We start from the raw sequence: 18,948 nt of genomic DNA, 5'->3' as shown, positions 1-18,948 counted from the left end.
CTACACGGTTTGGGTTTTCGGTTTGGCCAAACCCAACTGACCCACGTACAGCCCTAGACACTTCTAGTTCCATCATTTCCATCTTTTGACATTTCTTTTTCAGTGTTATATTATACCTTCATAACTAAATTTATATTTTGAGGCCTTTTTTAGACCCAAAATTTTGATGTATAAAGTCCTAGTTTGGATTGTTTGGTCCTTGGGATGGCCTTGAGTGAGGCGACGGAGCATATATAGGTTCGGCCCATTCTGGGGTGGCTCAAGTGTAACGTTGATGCAAGTTTTCATCCCGTCACGGCCTTACGAGTTCTAGTTGTGTTTTATAATATTGAGGATGGAGCTTAGTGCTAGCTTACTCGATGTGGACCAATATGGTTGTCCAAAATGCACGAAGGAGAAACTGCAACCCTTCTAATAGCTATGTTTTGGGTCGTTAATTTGGGACTTCATTTTGTTAACTTTGAGAGTGATTCAAAATTACTTGTGGATGCTATTCTTGTTCACATGGGAGATGATTCAGAATTTGGGTCAACTGTTTCTAACGTTAGGAGTTTGTTGTTGCTTAATTCCAACTTTGTAGTTGAGTTTGTTCGGAGATAAACCTATATGGTTACTTTTCCATTGCAAGGGCGACCATTTTTTAGGCTAGTCACCATACTTTTGGTTTGTTACCACCTTGTATTCACCAACTTTTCATTAATGATATGAATTGAGTTTGCTTTTGTAAAAAAAATTGTTTTATTTTTGTTTCTATTTAAGCTTTACCTACTTGATTTTTATTTTTTGTGTTTGGCCATTGCTCATTTTCTTCTTTTAGGCCAATGTTATTGCAACCTTCTTAATTTACTTTCCCCATCTCCCCTTTCATGCAGTTCATTATTTAACCCTTACAAACCAAGCTCATCCCCCTACTCTTCCCCATCCACTCTCCTCACCTCCCATAACCCCAAAACCTAAGAGCTCCCTCTCATACTCATCACTAAGTCGGTTCATGGTTCGGCTTAGGAAGAAAACTAAATTGAACTGAACTGTAAATTTATAATGATTCGTTTTGAACGGATTGTGATTTTTTCTTTTCATATCAACAATATATTTTTCATAAATAAATTGTTAAAAAATAGCAAGATAGTAATTTAAATAATTGAACCTACATCACGTACATCCCTCCCTAATAGCAGTGCTTCCCGGTTAATCCTATAAGTTTTTGGGGTGTTTTTTTATGCTAGACAGAGTAAGGCTTCTTTTAGCACTTCTTCTCTCTTCTATGTGGGCAATTGAGCATATGATATTATGAACGATAATTACTGATGATAATAAACCATAAAATGACTTGATATATAAATTATTGTTAAAAACATATACGTGAAGAGGTGTTAGAAGAGATTCTCTTTAGGGACCTTAACCATTAAAAATAATATTTTAAGACTCAATTTCAATTAAAAGAAGAAAGAAAAAGAAAATGAGTGAGATAAATTGTGTCAAGGATACTTTAAGGAAAATATTTTAACATAAATATATAAACATGTGGGTTGTTGTAAAGTAAGGTTGGTCCTGTTGACTTATATTTCTTAAGAAGTGAATTCAACTCTCGCTGTTAGTGTTATGATCTCGCTAGTGAGTGATATGTACTGAGGTATACTCTGACTCTAGTGAGCCTCACAAATTTAAATAAAATTCACATAATTTGATGGAATATATGTAATTTTAATCGATAGAAAGGAATGTAATATAATGTGTGGTAGAGAGTGTCTTACTAGTCATCTTTAAAAAAATATACGTCGGTTGCTTAATTTTCATAATATTGAAGCAAGTTGTAGATACATTATTTAAGAATTGCTTGTACACGATGTAGTATTATAAGACAATTTTAAATTGATTATGTAACTCAAAGTTGGGAGATTTTCCCCCTCTATTCTATAGATGCTCTTAGAAGTTTAAAACTTATATGATTAAAAAAGGTGTTTAAAACTGACTTCTAGGTATTGAATATTAATAGGAATGGATGATAGAACTGGAATTAGTAGATCACTTCCTTGAATGATAACTTCGACGATGGAAAGGTTCTGAAAAAATCATTATACTAAAAATGAGGTTGTTAACCTAACTAAAAGCTTATATAATTTACAATTATATACAAAAACCTTTGTTTGACAACATATATAAAACATAATAATTTAAAATATATATGTTCTTTAGTTTTTCAACAAGATGCAGGTCCATCCTCCCACATACACGTACACATAATAAACCTATATCAAATAAAGTCAAATATTATAAAAAAACTAACAAACTAAAATAATAACTACTCTATTTATGCTAGAATAAAATAAATATATAGAGTAAATTTTTTAAAGCATAAAGATAGTTTATAATGGATAACTTAATGTAATGTATAAGCTTGTAAACATAAAGTATTAATTGATAACACTTTCCTCTCACAAGCTTATAGCATTTTTCATGAAGTTGTATCATTTTTTGAGATGTTATTTTAACTTGTAACTTATGATATTTCCTATCATTTTTATCTTTATTATTTTATTAGATAGTAATTAAATAAATATTTTTATGTTATTTTATATTTATGAATTAGTTAAACTATTAATTTTATCAAAGACTTTAAATATTTTATCTACTGTAAATCCATTATCAACTAATTATCCATCATATGCTAGGATTGGTGAAAAGGTTCAACTATGTGATAAGTTTATTGTTTTTCCGAATCAACGGGGTGTTGGTGGTGAACGAGGTAAAGAAAAAAAATATATGGTACAACTTTATTTTTGAAGGTGGATTTTAGAATGGTTTTCGATATAATGGATAGTTTGGACTACTCCCTCTTATCTTGAATATAACAAAAAAATAGGTTAACAAAAATTAGTATTTTGTTTAAAATTTAACTCAAATATATTTATATTTATTGATCGAATGAAGTACATTCTAAGAGGTTGATGAATGTATTTTGACCTTTGAGAAATTCACTGCCATAAAGAGTGATATGACAATTAATATTCATTAAGTCGTATATATAAATGAAAGTCACTTCCCTTTCCTATAATTAGAAAGACTTGTTATGATGCAAAATATCTCAATTTTTGGTGATCACGTGGAGAGTTAAAATATTTTCAATTATAACTTAGAAAAGAGAATTTGAATGATCATATGATCGGCGAGATATGACTTGTATCTCTTAAAGAGAGTATTGTAGAGTGATATGTATATTGAATTGGATTACAAATTGTTTTATCTTATTTGAGATCATGAGTGAATTATGTTGAAGTATTTTCGTGGATGTAACCAAGAAATGTTGAACTACGTAATCTTTTGTTTACACTATTATTATCTTTATGTTGCCCCGTGTTTATAAATGTTAATTTCACAAATTTACTAATTATTGGTCCGAAAAATTTAACAGCTAAAAAAGCCCCATAAAAAGATGCTCAAAAAGCTAAAAATCCTTAAAATTATATGGGTTAAGTGGGTCCATTGACCTACCTTTTTAAATTTGTTTTTTAAAAAAAATTAAAATTTTTTGACAAAACTTTTCAATTTTCTTTACACAATATTTTGGGGAATTTTTTTATTTTATTTTATTTTGTAGATTAAGCTTTAGATTTTTTTTTCTCAAAATTTTTTGAGAAAAAATTTGGATATTTTTATGTTAAAAAGAAATTCAATTATTTTTAAAAATATTTTTTTGAGAAAAATTAATTTTGAAAATTTCTTAAAAAAAATCTCAATTGATAAAACATTAATCCCATGAATTATTAATTCAATCCACAAATAATAATTTAATAATATGTCAGATTCTTAAAAAATTATATTAATAATGGTCGAATATTAAAAGACTTTAATAGGAGACTTTTTAAAAAAGATTTTAGACTTCAAAATTTAGTTGACCTATTCGTGTGAGATCATCAAAATTTGCCATTTTTTTTAAATACCTTATTTTTAATTTTTTTTATAATCAAAATACTCTATTTTCAAAACTATATATTAAAATACTCTATTTTTGAACTCACATAGTGTCGCTTTTTCAAATGACGACTTCTTTAAAGAAGTCCACGTTTGCAAATGCGATTTTCTTAAAGATATATTTTTTTTAATTTCAATTGTTTTTCAAATTAACAATATATATATATATATATAATTAAAATAATTCATAAAAAGATACAAACACAATTGTTTAAAATTATATAGAATGACTAAAGTTTCTTGTAACATTTGGACAATGTTTTCGAGTATGACCAGTTAACCGACATAGTCTGCATTTGTATTAAAATTCAAGGCGTCGTCAAAAATCCGTACGTGTGAGAAAACATGACAATATGGTACTGGAGGCCACATTTGACATTATTTTTATCGTAATTTTTGTAAAATTTGTGATGTTTTTTATGAATGAATTATATATATATATATATATATATATATATATATGTATATATATATATATATATATATATATATATATATATATATATATTTGTTAAAAAAATTTGAAAAAGAAAAGAAAATGCAGATTATGTCGGTTAACTAGCCAACACATAACTCTAGTCAATTTATACAATTTAAAATTTATGTTTGTGTATTTTTATGAATTATATTTAAAAAAAATGAATTTTCTTTTTGAAAAATTCCTTGAGTAATTCGCCATTGCAAATTCAAGTTTCTTTAAAGAAATCGCTATTTACAAAGGTGACTTGTAACTGAGTATAAAAATGAATATAAAAATGAGGTATTTTAATATATAATTTAAAAAATAGAGTATTTTGATAAATATTTTTGAAGAAGAGATTATTAAAAAAAAAATCCTTATCTCTTATGAATATCTTCTGTCAATTTCAAAATTAAGTTAAACAATTTATAGTTAATATCAAAAATTATAAGAAAGAGGAATTAAGAAAACTGTTGTTTTAAATTTTTGCACATTAGACACCTAATACTTTTGGGATTACACAATATATTAAACATCTCCTCTCTCGTGTAATATTTATTCTAAATTCTTTAACTTATTTCTAAGATAGGCATGACTCACACTCACACATAAAAGATTGAAAATGGGTGCACATGGGATAAGCGACCAACCCTATATATATATATATATATTCTCATGAATTTGAACAAAATTGATTTTTTTTATAGAAAATTTATTAAGGAAATCGCCCTTGCAAACACGTGAGCTTATTTAAGGAAATCGCTATTTGCAAAGGCGACTTGCGGATAAGTATAAAAAATGAAGTATTTTGGTATATAATTTTAAAAATGAAGTATTTTAATATTTTTTTTTTAAAAAAAAAACCTCAATTTTATAAGTGTGTCAATAAATTATTGACATGTATAGTTTTTTCTCATCCTTAAAAAAGTTAATTTCTCACAACAACATGATAAATCAATGATCATACTTCGTTGAAAATTTATCTATATTTAATATCGGACTATACATAGAATGTGAAAAGAAAATGTTATCCTAACTAAGTTTATAATTTACAATAGATCTTCTTTAGTTAATTTCAACAAGTTGCATTTTCCATCTCCATTTTTTAAAGGCGTTTTCCACCGTAAACATGGTCCTTTAACTCACCCTAACGTGGAAAAACTTATTTCGTTGGTATTCTCACATGCATGTGACACACAGAAAAATTTCAAGCCATTATTATAATATTCATCATTTAATTAAAAAAAACATTTAATTATTGGAAAATGTAAACTTCCAAAGTCTCAATCCTTCTATAAATTGGAAGCATGCAACCTCATCAAAGTTAAGTTCATCACAAAAACAAATTAACAAATTTTTTTTACATAAATCCAACCGATAAACAGAAACAACATTATCACCTTCACCATTTCAATGGATCAGAAGAAATCTAACAAAATTCGAGAAATTGTTAGACTTCAACAGATCTTAAAGAAATGGAGAAGAATAGCAAACTCTTCAAAAACAACCACAACAACAACCGCAAACAACATAACTAATAGCAAAAGCATGAAGTTTCTGAAAAGAACACTTTCTTTATCAGAACGTGAAGGAGGAGGAGGAGGATCAACAATAAACAATGCCGTTCCAAAAGGATATTTAGCGGTTTGTGTTGGAGAAGAACTTAAGAGATTCATTATACCAACTGAATATTTGAGTCATCAAGCTTTTCAAATACTTTTGAGAGAAGCTGAGGAAGAATTTGGGTTTCAACAAACGGGTGTTTTGAAGATTCCTTGTGAAGTGTGTGTTTTTGAGAGTATTTTGAAAATGGTTGAAGATCAAGGGAAGAATAATAAGGACAAGTTTTCAAGTCATGAATGTAGATCACTTAGCATTGAAGAGATGATGATGAGTTATTGTTCTTTGGAAAATCAACTTGCTTGTTCTCATCATCCTCAAAGTCCTTTGTGCAGATAGTTTTTATTTTTATTTTTTAATAATAATAAATATTATTGGATGTTGCAATTTTTATCCATCTTTTTTGTCTCTCTTTTTTTTCTTTTTTGCCCCTTTTTACAATAAAGTTAATGTATGAGAGAAAAAGAGAGGAGTGAGTTTAGTTAGATGTAAGAAAAACCCATTTGGGAATTATGAAGCAAGAAGTATGACTTTCATTGTCTAAATCTTTTATTCAAGATCAAGAGTATTTGGCAGCACTTCTATTGTGTAGGCAATATTATTCTCATAAGCTTAAAGTTTTTGATTTGATATATATAGCATATAAGGCATGATTGGGTATAGATGTCTTTAGATTAAATATTCTCTCTTACAATGAGTGATCTATGATTCAAAAAATTGTCTCAAAGAAGTGAATTACTCTTTCAATGCCATTTAATTCTTAAATTTTCTATAATTGTATTGTAATGTTAATCACTTGCATTATGTAAATCAATATCTTCTATTTTACACTTATGATATTGGATTATTTTTCTTTTATTTATACATTTTTTTAATATATGTAAAATATCAAATGTGATACTAATTATAAAATAAAGAAAATATATCGTACCAATAAATATTGTATATGAAAGGTAAACTTTAATAAACAACCGCAATTAAAAAAAAAATTTGAATTGTACTTCAAATTTTTATCTTTTTTGACAAATAATACTACAAACTTTGTTTATGTAATTTAATGCATGTTTGAATTGAAGAATTTTGGCAAAATCACAATAGTAATATGATTTTATCAACGCTCTAAAATGTAACTTTTATTAAAATTACTATGACATATATATTACGATTCGATCAAACTTGTTGTCAATTTAAAGATACACTAATCAATAATACTTTCCCACCTAGTAGCCAATGTTGGGGAGTTCGGGGGAGCGCGACATCGGGACCACTAGACTTGATCCAAGTACTTTTTGCTCTCCCATCAAGCCAAATCAGGCTCTGATACCACTTGTTGGGGAGTTCGGGGGAGCGCGACATCCGGAATGACATAAACATCATAGATTTTTAAGAGACTTAATTAGACACCACATCTCAACCAAAACCTTAAGGCATTAGGTTTATGGGTCATTCTCCTTATATATCCAATATAGTCTTCATTCCTAGTCAATGTGCGACTAACCACTCATAATTGAATTCCAACAGTCAACTAGTGATTATGCTATGGAAGCACTTATTACTTCAAAATGATTAAACTAAAAATTACTCCCACCTATATTTTATATAAGAAATAATTAATTAAAATTTAATCAATAAAAATTGACATAAAAATTGACGTATTTAATCTATATTATAAACTAAATATATAAATTTTTATTAATTAAATTTAAATCTAACTATCTCTTTTAAAAAAAAAAATCTAAGAAAATGATTTATCACGACACAAAAGTATGAGTCATGAAAAAATATTTAACCTAAAGGCATAATTTGGAACTTGAAAAGTGAAGGTCAAACCGTCAAAGTGCATTTTCAATTTTTAGACAGAAATAACTTAAACTATTTTGTCCTTGAAGATATAAACATGTTCTGAACCTTCCTTTAAGATAGATCATAAACATGCATGTTCTAAGCAAATTGAAGTTCCCTAATTTCAACATCTCTTGAAAACATTTATGATAAAAAATTACAAAAAGTTTGAAAGCAACTTTCAAGTCTTGAGAGGTATCTCAAAGTAAAAGGTGCATCTAAACCTATTCTCTTCGGATATGCTTTATGGACATTATAAGGTAAATGTTAGTTTCTCCTAATCTAATTTCTTATATAGTTATTTAGGTCTTACTTATAAACAAATATATATATAATTTCATACTTATTAAAAAAATTTAGTTGATTATAATTAGTATGCTTGATCTAAAAAATATGTGCATTATAAAAAATGTTATTTCTAAAAATTTGTTCTATTAGAATAAAAGATTGACAGTAAAATATAATATAATGTTTCATTCATCTCATGACCGCTATTATATACGACCATTTTATATAGATTATATAAAAAAAGTATATAAAAGTGAAAAATATAATTATATGAAGTGATACTCATAATATTAATTAAATTAAAAAAACAGTTTACAAAAACAATTGAAATTGTATTAAAAATTAAAATAACAAACTTTTGGAGACATTATTTGGTATATATAAAAATTATTACTAGACACGGGGACTAACAGGGGAGAAGGGTCATTGATGGATGGGATAGTTTTGGCTACCTAGTTATTTTTTGTTTTAGTATTTGTTTTGTTTTAGTACTTGCATAGTAACAATCATGATTCTAAATTATTTAAGCAAACATACAAATAAAAAAAAATAAAGAGAAAATAATAATAATACTAATATTACTAATAATAATAATAATAATAATATATGTGGCTAAATGATTTGAAATTGTAGTTGCTACTATAAAAAAATTACTTCTGCATGATCCGCATTGACCAACTAGAAGCATGTGCTAGATCCTTAAGCTAAAAGAATGTGTACAATAATTTATTTTTAGTGACAAGTTCCCTACTTGATCCTTGGTAAAAATAAATTAGTTCGAAAGAGGTAATACTCATATCTTTATTGTTCTATCATACTCAAAACATGATTCTTTTTAAATATCTGTGTACTTCATTTTCAATAAGTTGTATAATATGCCATTTTTTTTATGGTTTTATATATCTCGATTTTTTTGTGAAATTAATTCTAATAATTTGGAGTTGAACCAGAATCTAATCAAAAGATTTTTCCGGTCAAAGTTTTGTACTATATGTTAGTTATTAATTAACATAATTTGCAAGTTAGAATAGAAATATTAGTTTTGTTTCATGACTAGTGTTTATAGTTGGTCCAGTCGGAAGAAGGCATGTGAGTGATTAATGCAACTTCTGAACATTACCCTCCCTTGTTTTGTAGGTTAAGTCCATATGGGGTTGGTTTATTTTAATGAGTTGTGACTATAGGGCTAAGATCCTAAGTAAATAAATTATGAATTATTAAAGTGAGTGATATAGGTTATGTCATGTGTGTGTATGGTTTCCAATGCAAACTGCCCCAACAGTCTCCAAGTCGTACAATACAATTGTACCGTTCTAGCTTTATTTTATTGCTTTACTACTTATTTTAATTTAACTTTTTTATAATCTTTGGTGATAAATTAAATTAAAATAAAGTACTTGTTATTTTAACTGAGCTAAGAGTATGTAACAAATTAATTAAAGTCTCATTTTTAGTACTTCCAAGAGAATCAATCACGTGATCATGGCATTGATAACCTACTTAATCGGTTGGGCTGAATCAGTTTCTACTTTCTAGACTTTGAGTTCCTAGATTCAATTAGTCAAACTTCAACTTTAGGGTAGCTAAGGACTGTCCTTAAAGGAATAAAAATAAATAATTTGTGTTAGAAAAAAGAAACATATTTTAGATTTTAGGGTTATGGTAACGAGTGTTTTATAAAATATTTGTTCAAAAAACAAAAAGAGAAATTAAAAGAATTTGAGTTGAAAATTTAATTTTTTTACAATTCAAAATATAAAATACACAAGTTTTATAATTTTTTTGCTATATTTAAAGTTTTAACAAATATTGTTAAGTGTCTCAAAGGCACTTGTTAGCATTTTTTTTAGATTTTAGAGAAATATAATACATAATTTTTTTAATATATTTGATATTAAATAAAGACTTTGATATTGCTAATTAGTATTTACCTTAACTTAAATTAAGACACTTGTGCGACCATGAGAAGACTTATTTCTTTAAAAAATATTTAAATAATGAAATATGTTAAAAAATAATAATAAATAATTAAAAACTAAAAATATATATTAATAATTCAAACACAATATATTTAAGCAATAGAAAAATACATCAAAATTACTAAAGTTAAGTAGAGTTGGTAACTAAATTTGAATAATAATTTTTTATTATATTCGAGAATCCGACACATCTCTCATTTTCTTGACATTCTATTTATATTTTCCATTATAATACAAATTCAACATTTATTACTTTTTTTTTTATGGTTACCCTTATTTATTAAATTATTTGCAAATACGTGGTGACATGATATTTAAATCTTAACTATTATATTACATTGAAAATTAACATAAGTAGTCATTTTCTTAAAAAGTGTACACATTTCAAATGATGAGATAAACATATAAAATCTGGGAATATTTAATTAATATATAATTTTATAATAATATACTTTTACTATATCATTATTTATTTTATAAATTTTCATTTTTCAATTCAAAGAATATAAATATTATGTTATAAATAATCTTAGTATTTTGAAGAGAAATAGACACAATAAATATAATAATATTATTATATCTTTTTATGTATTTCTTATTAAATGGAGAAAATCCTAATTCAAGATAAAAAGTAGTAGAGCAACAAGCTCACCATGAAGATCATTCTCCCAAGCAAATAATGTTATTTTCCACAAGAAGTTTCACTCTTGGACTCCCTTCATCCAATTCTCAACCTAACAATAGTTAATTGAGTGAAACTTTATAGATAAAACTTAGTTAAATAGACTTATGAAAATGCTTTAATCTTATCTATTTTAAAAATAAAAAAGTTTAATCTAATTTAAATATGTCCAACACACTATAGTATAAACACCTCTAATTAGAAGTAATACAAATATATGTTAATTAATGTGATAATGTCCTTACTGTACTCTGTACGCAATTTGACTACTTTAATATTTGGAAAAGAAATAGATGGAACATTAGAGAAATCAACGGGTGCTTGAATGAATACATGAAAGGAATAAAAATAGAAATGGAAGTTTAAACCTTTTAATTTGGTGGTGAATAAAATAAAGTAATTAACAACCATTGACTTGAACTATATTATTAGGCAATGATTTGAACATGATTGGGGATGCTCCTAACATGATCCGCACTCCATTGCACTATTTGGGAGCAGTTGATAACCAATGATCATCTCGTAATTAATGGTATCCAAATAATAATTTAGAGAGGCTGGTGGAATGTGATTTATTATAACTTACTTATATCATTGGATCTTGTAATTAGGGAGTGCTCTAATAATTAAATACTATAGTACTTCTTGTACCTAAAGAAACTACTAGTATATGACTTCTTAACTAATTAACTAATTAAGATAATGTCTTAGATGAATTTATAAAAATAGATATTCTTATTTTATTAATCGATTTTGTATCAATTAAACCAACTATTATATATATATTTAATAATATTAGGCACGAGAGAGTGTATTGAAAAAATATGAATCTCACATAAATTAAATTAAGACATAATTTTGAATAAATTATAAAAGACCCTCTTTAGTTTATAAAATAATTATAAAGAAATGAGTTATCTATAATATAAAAACATAATAAGTTTTTAATATAATCTGACCCAATGTTTTTTCGTTCATAATCAAATCATTGGAATAAGAAATCTAGACTTGGTTTAGGGATGTGTGGAGTTCTAGGTAGACTCTACAATATTATATTACCTTTGAATTAATTTCATCAATTGTATCTGAATTAGTTAAGTTTATTTGGTTGTTTGCCAGCATAATGTATCAATAAAAATATGTTTCATTGTATGAAAAAGACAAAGCACCAATAGATCTAACTCCCATATAGTTCCAAATTTCAACTCCATGCCTCCTGTGGCAAATGTGTTTGGTGTTATTCCCTAGAAGATTCGAAAGGTTTGTTTGGGTTAAAGATAAAAGAGATATAATAACATAAAAATTTAAATTTAAATGTAATCTTAGTCCCTCTATTTATACTGATTCATAATTTTGATCTCTTTATTTTTAACTTTGCAATTTTAGTCTTTCTATTTTAATTGATTCATAATTTTTGCCCTCGTATTTTTAATTTTACAATTTTAGTCCTCATATTTTAATTAATTCTTCATTTTGGTCCCTCTATTTCTAATTTCACAATTTTGGTCCCCATATTTCTTAAAATTAAGATATTTTGTCCTATCTAGAGATTTTAATTAATAATTAGAGCTATTAAGTTAAATTACTATTAATAATGCTATCACAATTATATTATTATTTAAAAAAAAGTTAAATTATTAGCTCTAATTATTAATTAAAATAACCATAATATGAAATAAGAGGTCAAAAATATATTTTTACTTTTAAAAAATTATAACTCTATTTATTTTCTCAAAGGTATACATAGAATCACAATAATTTTTAAAATGGTAAAAATATATTTTCAACCATCTTATTTTATTTTGTGTTTATTTTAATTAATAATCAGAACTAGCAATTGTTTTAAAAATTATTTTTAAAATATTAGTGAATTTTAGTTTTTAAAAACATGAGCTACAATTTTTTTTTTTAAAATAAGTACAAGTAATCGTTAAAAATAGAATAAAATAATGTCTTCATTTACTTAATCAATAATAATAGTTAAATATAGGTTTAATTGCAGTTTTGGTCCTCCTATTTTAGCTGAATCACAAAAGTAGTCTCCTCATTTTGTTTCTCCTCAGTTTTGGTCCCTTAAACTGAATTTTGGTCTAAAACTTGATGAAGTTTCATTTTTTTTGCGTTTATTTAAGTCACATCATGCCTCAAGATCCCGTTGTACAACAATTGTACCTGAAATCTATGATCATAAATGGTGTGGTGCGGCTTAAAAAAAATAAAACTTTATCAAATTTTGGACCAAAATTCTGTTTGGGGGACCAAAATTGGGGAGAAACAAAATGGAGGGACTACTTTTGTGATTCAGCTAAAATAAGGGGACCAAAACTGCAATTAAGCCTTAAATATATAGGTAGGATAAAATGTCTCAATTTTAAGAAATAGGGGATCAAAATTGCGAAATTAGAAATAGAGGGACCAAAATTAAGAATCAGTTAAAATAAGGAAACTAAAATTACGGAATTAAAAATAGAGGGACCAAAATTACGAATCAGTTAAAATAAGAGGATTAAAATTGCGGAATTAGAAATAGAGGGACTAAAATTACGAATCGGTTAAATTAAGGGGACTAAAATTGTATTTAAGCCTATGATAAATTATCATATAATTCAAAATCTTATTATATTATTTTTCAAAATTATTTTCTTGAATAGTTAAATTAGAAATTAGCGAGATAATATTATTTTTCAAAATTATTTTCTTGAATAGTTAAATTAGAAATTAACGAGATAAGATGTCAACTATAAGAATATGATTATAAATTTAAAATATTAAAAAAAAATTTAATTATTTTGTAATCATAATTTTGTCATTTACATATGATATAAATTATATCTTTATTTAACTTATGTAATATTATATGTATTAAAAATTTTAGTCATTTATATGATTTAGTAGTGTCAATCAATTTTTTTTTAATTATGTATAATTATTATTTTTAATTTCTATCCACCGTTAAAGTAAAAAGTTTTACACTTTCGTATCACAAACATTCATTCATTCAAAATGCGTTTCAAGTTTTTAAAATATTATGAATCACTTTCAGCGAAACTTCTGAAACTTTCAAAGCGCAAGTCCGTGATTTTTTTGAACTTTTTGATGAATTTCAAACATTCAAAATGCGTTTTTCAAGTTTTTAAAAATATTTTCAATATTTTCATTCATTTTTAAACCTTAGAAATATTAGTTTCAACAATTTTCGAAAGTTTCAAACAATTTGAAACAAAATTTTCTAGGTTTGTACGAAATCTTCGAAAATTTCATGCATGTCAAAAGTTTTGAAATGCAAATTTATTCAGAAAAATGAAATTTTTTATGAAAATTAAAATTTCGAAAACTCCACTTTATCAAGTGGTGGACGAATTATTGTATGTGGAAATACAAGTTCACAAACATTTCTCATGAATAGTTTTTAACCAACAATATCTTGTGTCTTCATGTATGTTTTCATTTCCTCTCATTCTTCTAATAAATCATATTGTGATAGTCATCCTCTAATTCACGCTCCATACTTAATTTTCTCCAAAAAACATGAATGGTATCTAAAGGAATGAGAGTCCCAAATGTCTGTAAATATGCACACTCACAAGCAAAAGGTAAACCATGAATCGCCCTAATTGAGCAACCACATATTTATTTGTCAATACCTACCATCTTTACTCTCTTTAACTCTAGCAATTTTTTTAAACATTTCATTGAGACAATGATTCAATAGCTAATAAAATGGTGAATTATAGTTGTGCTTAATATCAATAATTCTTTTATGAAATGACGCTTTGATGCTACACATCTAGTTCTTCAACCTCTTATTTACAAAATCTCAACTTTTGCTCAAGTCTTCATTACTAGTTTGCAACATATTTTTCAATCTCCAATGAGCAAACTTAACCCTACAAATAAGTTAAATAATACAAATTAAAACAAATCACATAAATAACTTATTCATGTTTCTAAAATAAATCATAAATTAAAAATAATTGTTGGTCATTTTATTCCCTAAATGCATCACTATATTTGATCAAACAAAGACAAATCTTCATTTGTAAGGTGTGAATCATGAATCTTTAATATAATCAACATAAATGATAATATCGGTACACACCAACTCAAAGTATTGCAAGGGATGATCATACTCTTCCACACTATTCGACTAGACTATCTTTTTTCTATAAATCCATTACTTCATCTTGTCTATCATTCTTCACATGTTGTTTACATTTTGCTCTAACATTTATTCAATATGAAAACGACTTAGTAGATTAATTGAAATTGGAAATACGACTCCAATGACATTTATCATGGCAAGATTTGTATCAATTACAATAACTTTAAAAATTAAATTCTCATAGATGAACAATTGTCTTACCTTTTCAAATGCCCATATGAAGTTTTCTTGTCGCTTATGTTCCAAGTAAGCAAATGCCATAGAAAATGTCAACCCTGTAGATGCTACACCGATAATTTCAAGCAATGATAGTTGATGTCTATTTGATTTGTATGTGATATCACTTATTAAAACAAAATGAAATATGTTCTACAACTTTATAAAATCAGGATGTGCTCAAAATATGACAGTTAGAACATCGGGATCTTTCTGTTTTCTTGTCCAACAAACATAATTTTCACTTTGTATTAACTTTAATAATAGTTGCTGCATTTATGTGTACACACTTCTTAAAGATGATTGACAAATACTCATTGCTTTATATATTTGAATGAAAAGTTTGACTTTATCATTATTTCGCTCTTTCGACACACTCAAAATGAAACTTGGCACAAACTTATACTTTATCATGTTATTAACAAATTTTCAATCATTTTAATTTACATGCCCCAAATATGAATGACCGTCTAAAGTATTCACTCCATCATGATTGTGTGTTCCACATCAAAATTAATTTTCTATTTTTTACCGTGTCTTCAACAATATAGATCTGAGTTTGAATGGACAATTATCATTTTGAAAACAAGTTAATATTGCTTTTACTTTATATCTTCCACCTCTTTCACATCTCAATTAATTTGTCTTTTCTTGCTTTTTTTTGACAGCTGTATCATATCTAATGGTAGCGATCATTATTTCATTTGGCCTTCTAATAGTTTTTACCCATTCAGATACAACTTCTCGAGAGGAAAATTTCAAAAAAAATATATTTAAGATAAAACTTCAACAAATGTATGTACATTAAAAATTAAAAATATTAATTATTATTAAGATTATATGATTAATTGTGAATTTATTAGTGGAATCTACAATTAGTGAAGCAAATATTTCACTGTCAACTATGCTAATTCTTGATTCAATTTGAAAAAATATATTACTTAAAAAATATACCAAATTTAATTTATATTGTAAATATAATATTTTTTTAAAATTAATGTAATTATTTTAAAAATAAATATATTTTTAAATATTCAGTATCTCTTAAATTTCTAAAACTTTTATCTTAACGAAATTAATATGTTTTCTTTAAAAAGGATAAAATGATTTTTTTAGAAGTTTTGGAGGTATAAGTGGGGGTAGATTTCTAAAAGAAAGTAAATAAAAGAAACACGATTTGCAACACTAGAATAAAAGAGTCCGGCCCAAGGCTATATTGTGAAATGCGTCTAGCCAAGATAAATGGTTGACAAAAAAAAAATATTATGGGCTCACCGGGTGAATACTATATATATCGACTATTAACTTATTTGGACAAAAAAAAAAGGACTATTAACTTATATTCTTTTTATTTATTGAATATTAACATATGTTTTTTTTCTTCAAAAGTAAATTATATTAAACAAATCAAACTAGGAGAGTCGGTTCCCTCATATCTCTACAAATAATATTATTTAAAAGAGAAAAAAATCAATAGAATTATATCAAAATCTGCACAATGAACTCTATGTTAATGGAAGTTTACATATTTATTTGTTTCACAAGCAATAAACACTACTTTAATTTGCCAATGATGAGAATGAATGTAAATAATAATTTCTGCAAGAACTAGTTGCAAATACTAAATAAAAATATAACTACAATAAATTGTATCATCAATCAATTTAAAGTCATAATAACTATGTGTTCTTTATATTGGTTCACTCATTAAGTCGTGTGAAGAAACAAATTTTTTAAATATCGCATTAGAAAATCTTTTTGTATAGTCACGTTATTTACTCCACATATCAAACTACTATTTTTAAGATAATGAGATCCATTAATATTGATTAACTTATATTCTATTTACCTATTTAAATCTCCTAAAATATTTTTTATTTATTTAAAAACTCCTAAAAAATAACTATCTATAAATAGATAGTTGATCGGTCTTAATCATCTATTAGTTTTCAAAAGCTATCTTTCAACCTCTATTGAAACTCCTTTTCTTTCTTTGCAATCAAATTCTCACTCTATATTAACATGTTGGTTTATGTTTTGTTTTCCACTTTCAGATCCATTTCTTATTGGAGTCGTAAGGTTTGAGACAATTGGATGTTATATCCCATAAATCAATTCCTATCTTATACTTTTGCTACTTTTTATATTAACATCTCAAAATACTCTCCTAGTCAATACAATTTTTTTTTTTAAAAAAATTAAGGTATTTTGTTTTTAAAATTTTCCATATATATATATATATGTATAACTTGAATTATTTTTTTCAAAATTTCTAACATGTAAATTTTTTATTTAATGTGTATCAAAAAATTTGAAAATGAAATTTTTGATATTTAAATTTCCCAAATTTAAAAAACGAAATTTTTATTATGTAAATTTTTGTCTCAATTTTTTAGTGTGTACTAGAAAAAATGAAATTTCTAGTATGTACATTTATTTCTCTATTTTTTAATATGTCTTGAAAATTTTAATTTTGAAATTTCCACTGTATATAACTTTTAATTGTTTTCTTAATGTGTATTGGAAATTTAAAAAATATTTGAATATATGTATTGGATTTTTTTTCATTGGTGAAATTTCTAGTATGTAATTTACAAACCGAAAATTTTGAAATAAACATATCTATCGAAAATATGTTTGTGGGGGTGGGAGTTCGTAAAAGTTGTTAATTGGTCTTCTTGCATCCATCCCTCAAAATATTGTTGTTATGGAGACAACTTTATCATAATATTGTGGCAACAAAGTTTTTTATGTCATGTTTGAGAGCAACTTTGCAGGTACTTTGTGGTGTTGCTTTGTTGATGTTTGCAGGTGCAACATGTCCTTGATTACATCCATGTTCTTCTTAAAATCTATAATGCAAATTGGAGCAAACAAGTCCAAGATCTTATCATTTCTTTCATCACCAATATCATTTGGATGATTTGAAAGTGTAGAAATCAGATCATATTTGAAGACATAACTATCTCTATAAGCAAGGCAATTAATGTTTATTAAGATGTTGCAAATGATAATTGACGGCTTTAGAGTACCAACATAGTTGGTAGATAAGTCATTATTGTTGTAACTAATTTTTGTTTAATAAATCTTTGTTTGTACGCCTCTTTTCCTTGTGTTTAATAGGCTTCTTGTTGGATGGGCCAGCTTTTGCTACATTATATTCTTTGCCAGCAAAATGGATTAGAACTTAAACAACTAATTCTTTGTCAAAAACAACTGATTAATTAAGTTTGATAGCTGATGAGTTAGTACATGAACTTTCATTTAATATAAGAGAGAAAAATGTCATAATCTTTAGGTGTCATTTCTAGCTGTGATTTGCACTATATCATTGAAAACTTTATATTATATTATTAGCACAGTTCTATTGGCAGCCGCCAGTCCGCCACACAAATAAATTAATGATTTCTAAATTTACATGAAAAATATAATTTATTGTTAACAAATATTATGAATATTTAACTTACAAGCGTACTATATGGTACCATTTAATAATTATTTTTACATAATAAATTATATTCATTCATTCAAATTAAAATGGTACATCGATTGAGTATGATGTATATACAAATTCACTAAAATCGAAAAGTAGAATATGCAAATAGGTAAACAATACCCAAATTAATATTATAAAATGAGAAAATACATACAAATTTGACAAAATTAATATGACTGGAATATTCATGCCTCCTGATTTGTAATATTGATAGCGCCGAAGTCTTCGATT

At 26.0% G+C, this 18,948-nt stretch overlaps 1 protein-coding gene across 1 annotated transcript; it reads left to right on the top strand.

Annotated features, from left to right (window-relative positions):
* The first annotated feature begins 5,717 nt into the window (after nt 1-5,717).
* Nucleotides 5,718-6,609, top strand: LOC101505346 (protein SMALL AUXIN UP-REGULATED RNA 9-like). Its single transcript, XM_004498495.4, has one exon. The coding sequence runs from the start codon at nt 5,846-5,848 to the stop codon at nt 6,389-6,391; it is 546 nt and encodes a 181-aa protein (XP_004498552.1). The 5' UTR covers nt 5,718-5,845; the 3' UTR covers nt 6,392-6,609.
* The last annotated feature ends 12,339 nt before the right edge of the window (nt 6,610-18,948 follow it).

The sequence above is a fragment of the Cicer arietinum genome, chromosome 4 (genome assembly GCF_000331145.2).
Source record: "Cicer arietinum cultivar CDC Frontier isolate Library 1 chromosome 4, Cicar.CDCFrontier_v2.0, whole genome shotgun sequence".
Lineage (NCBI taxonomy): Eukaryota > Viridiplantae > Streptophyta > Magnoliopsida > Fabales > Fabaceae > Cicer > Cicer arietinum.
This window is presented reverse-complemented; position numbering and strand designations above follow the sequence as displayed.

Bases quoted from the DNA above. Each gene is read 5' to 3' on its own strand.
- LOC101505346 (XM_004498495.4), top strand. From the start codon at position 5,846: ATGGATCAGAAGAAATCTAACAAAATTCGAGAAATTGTTAGACTTCAA.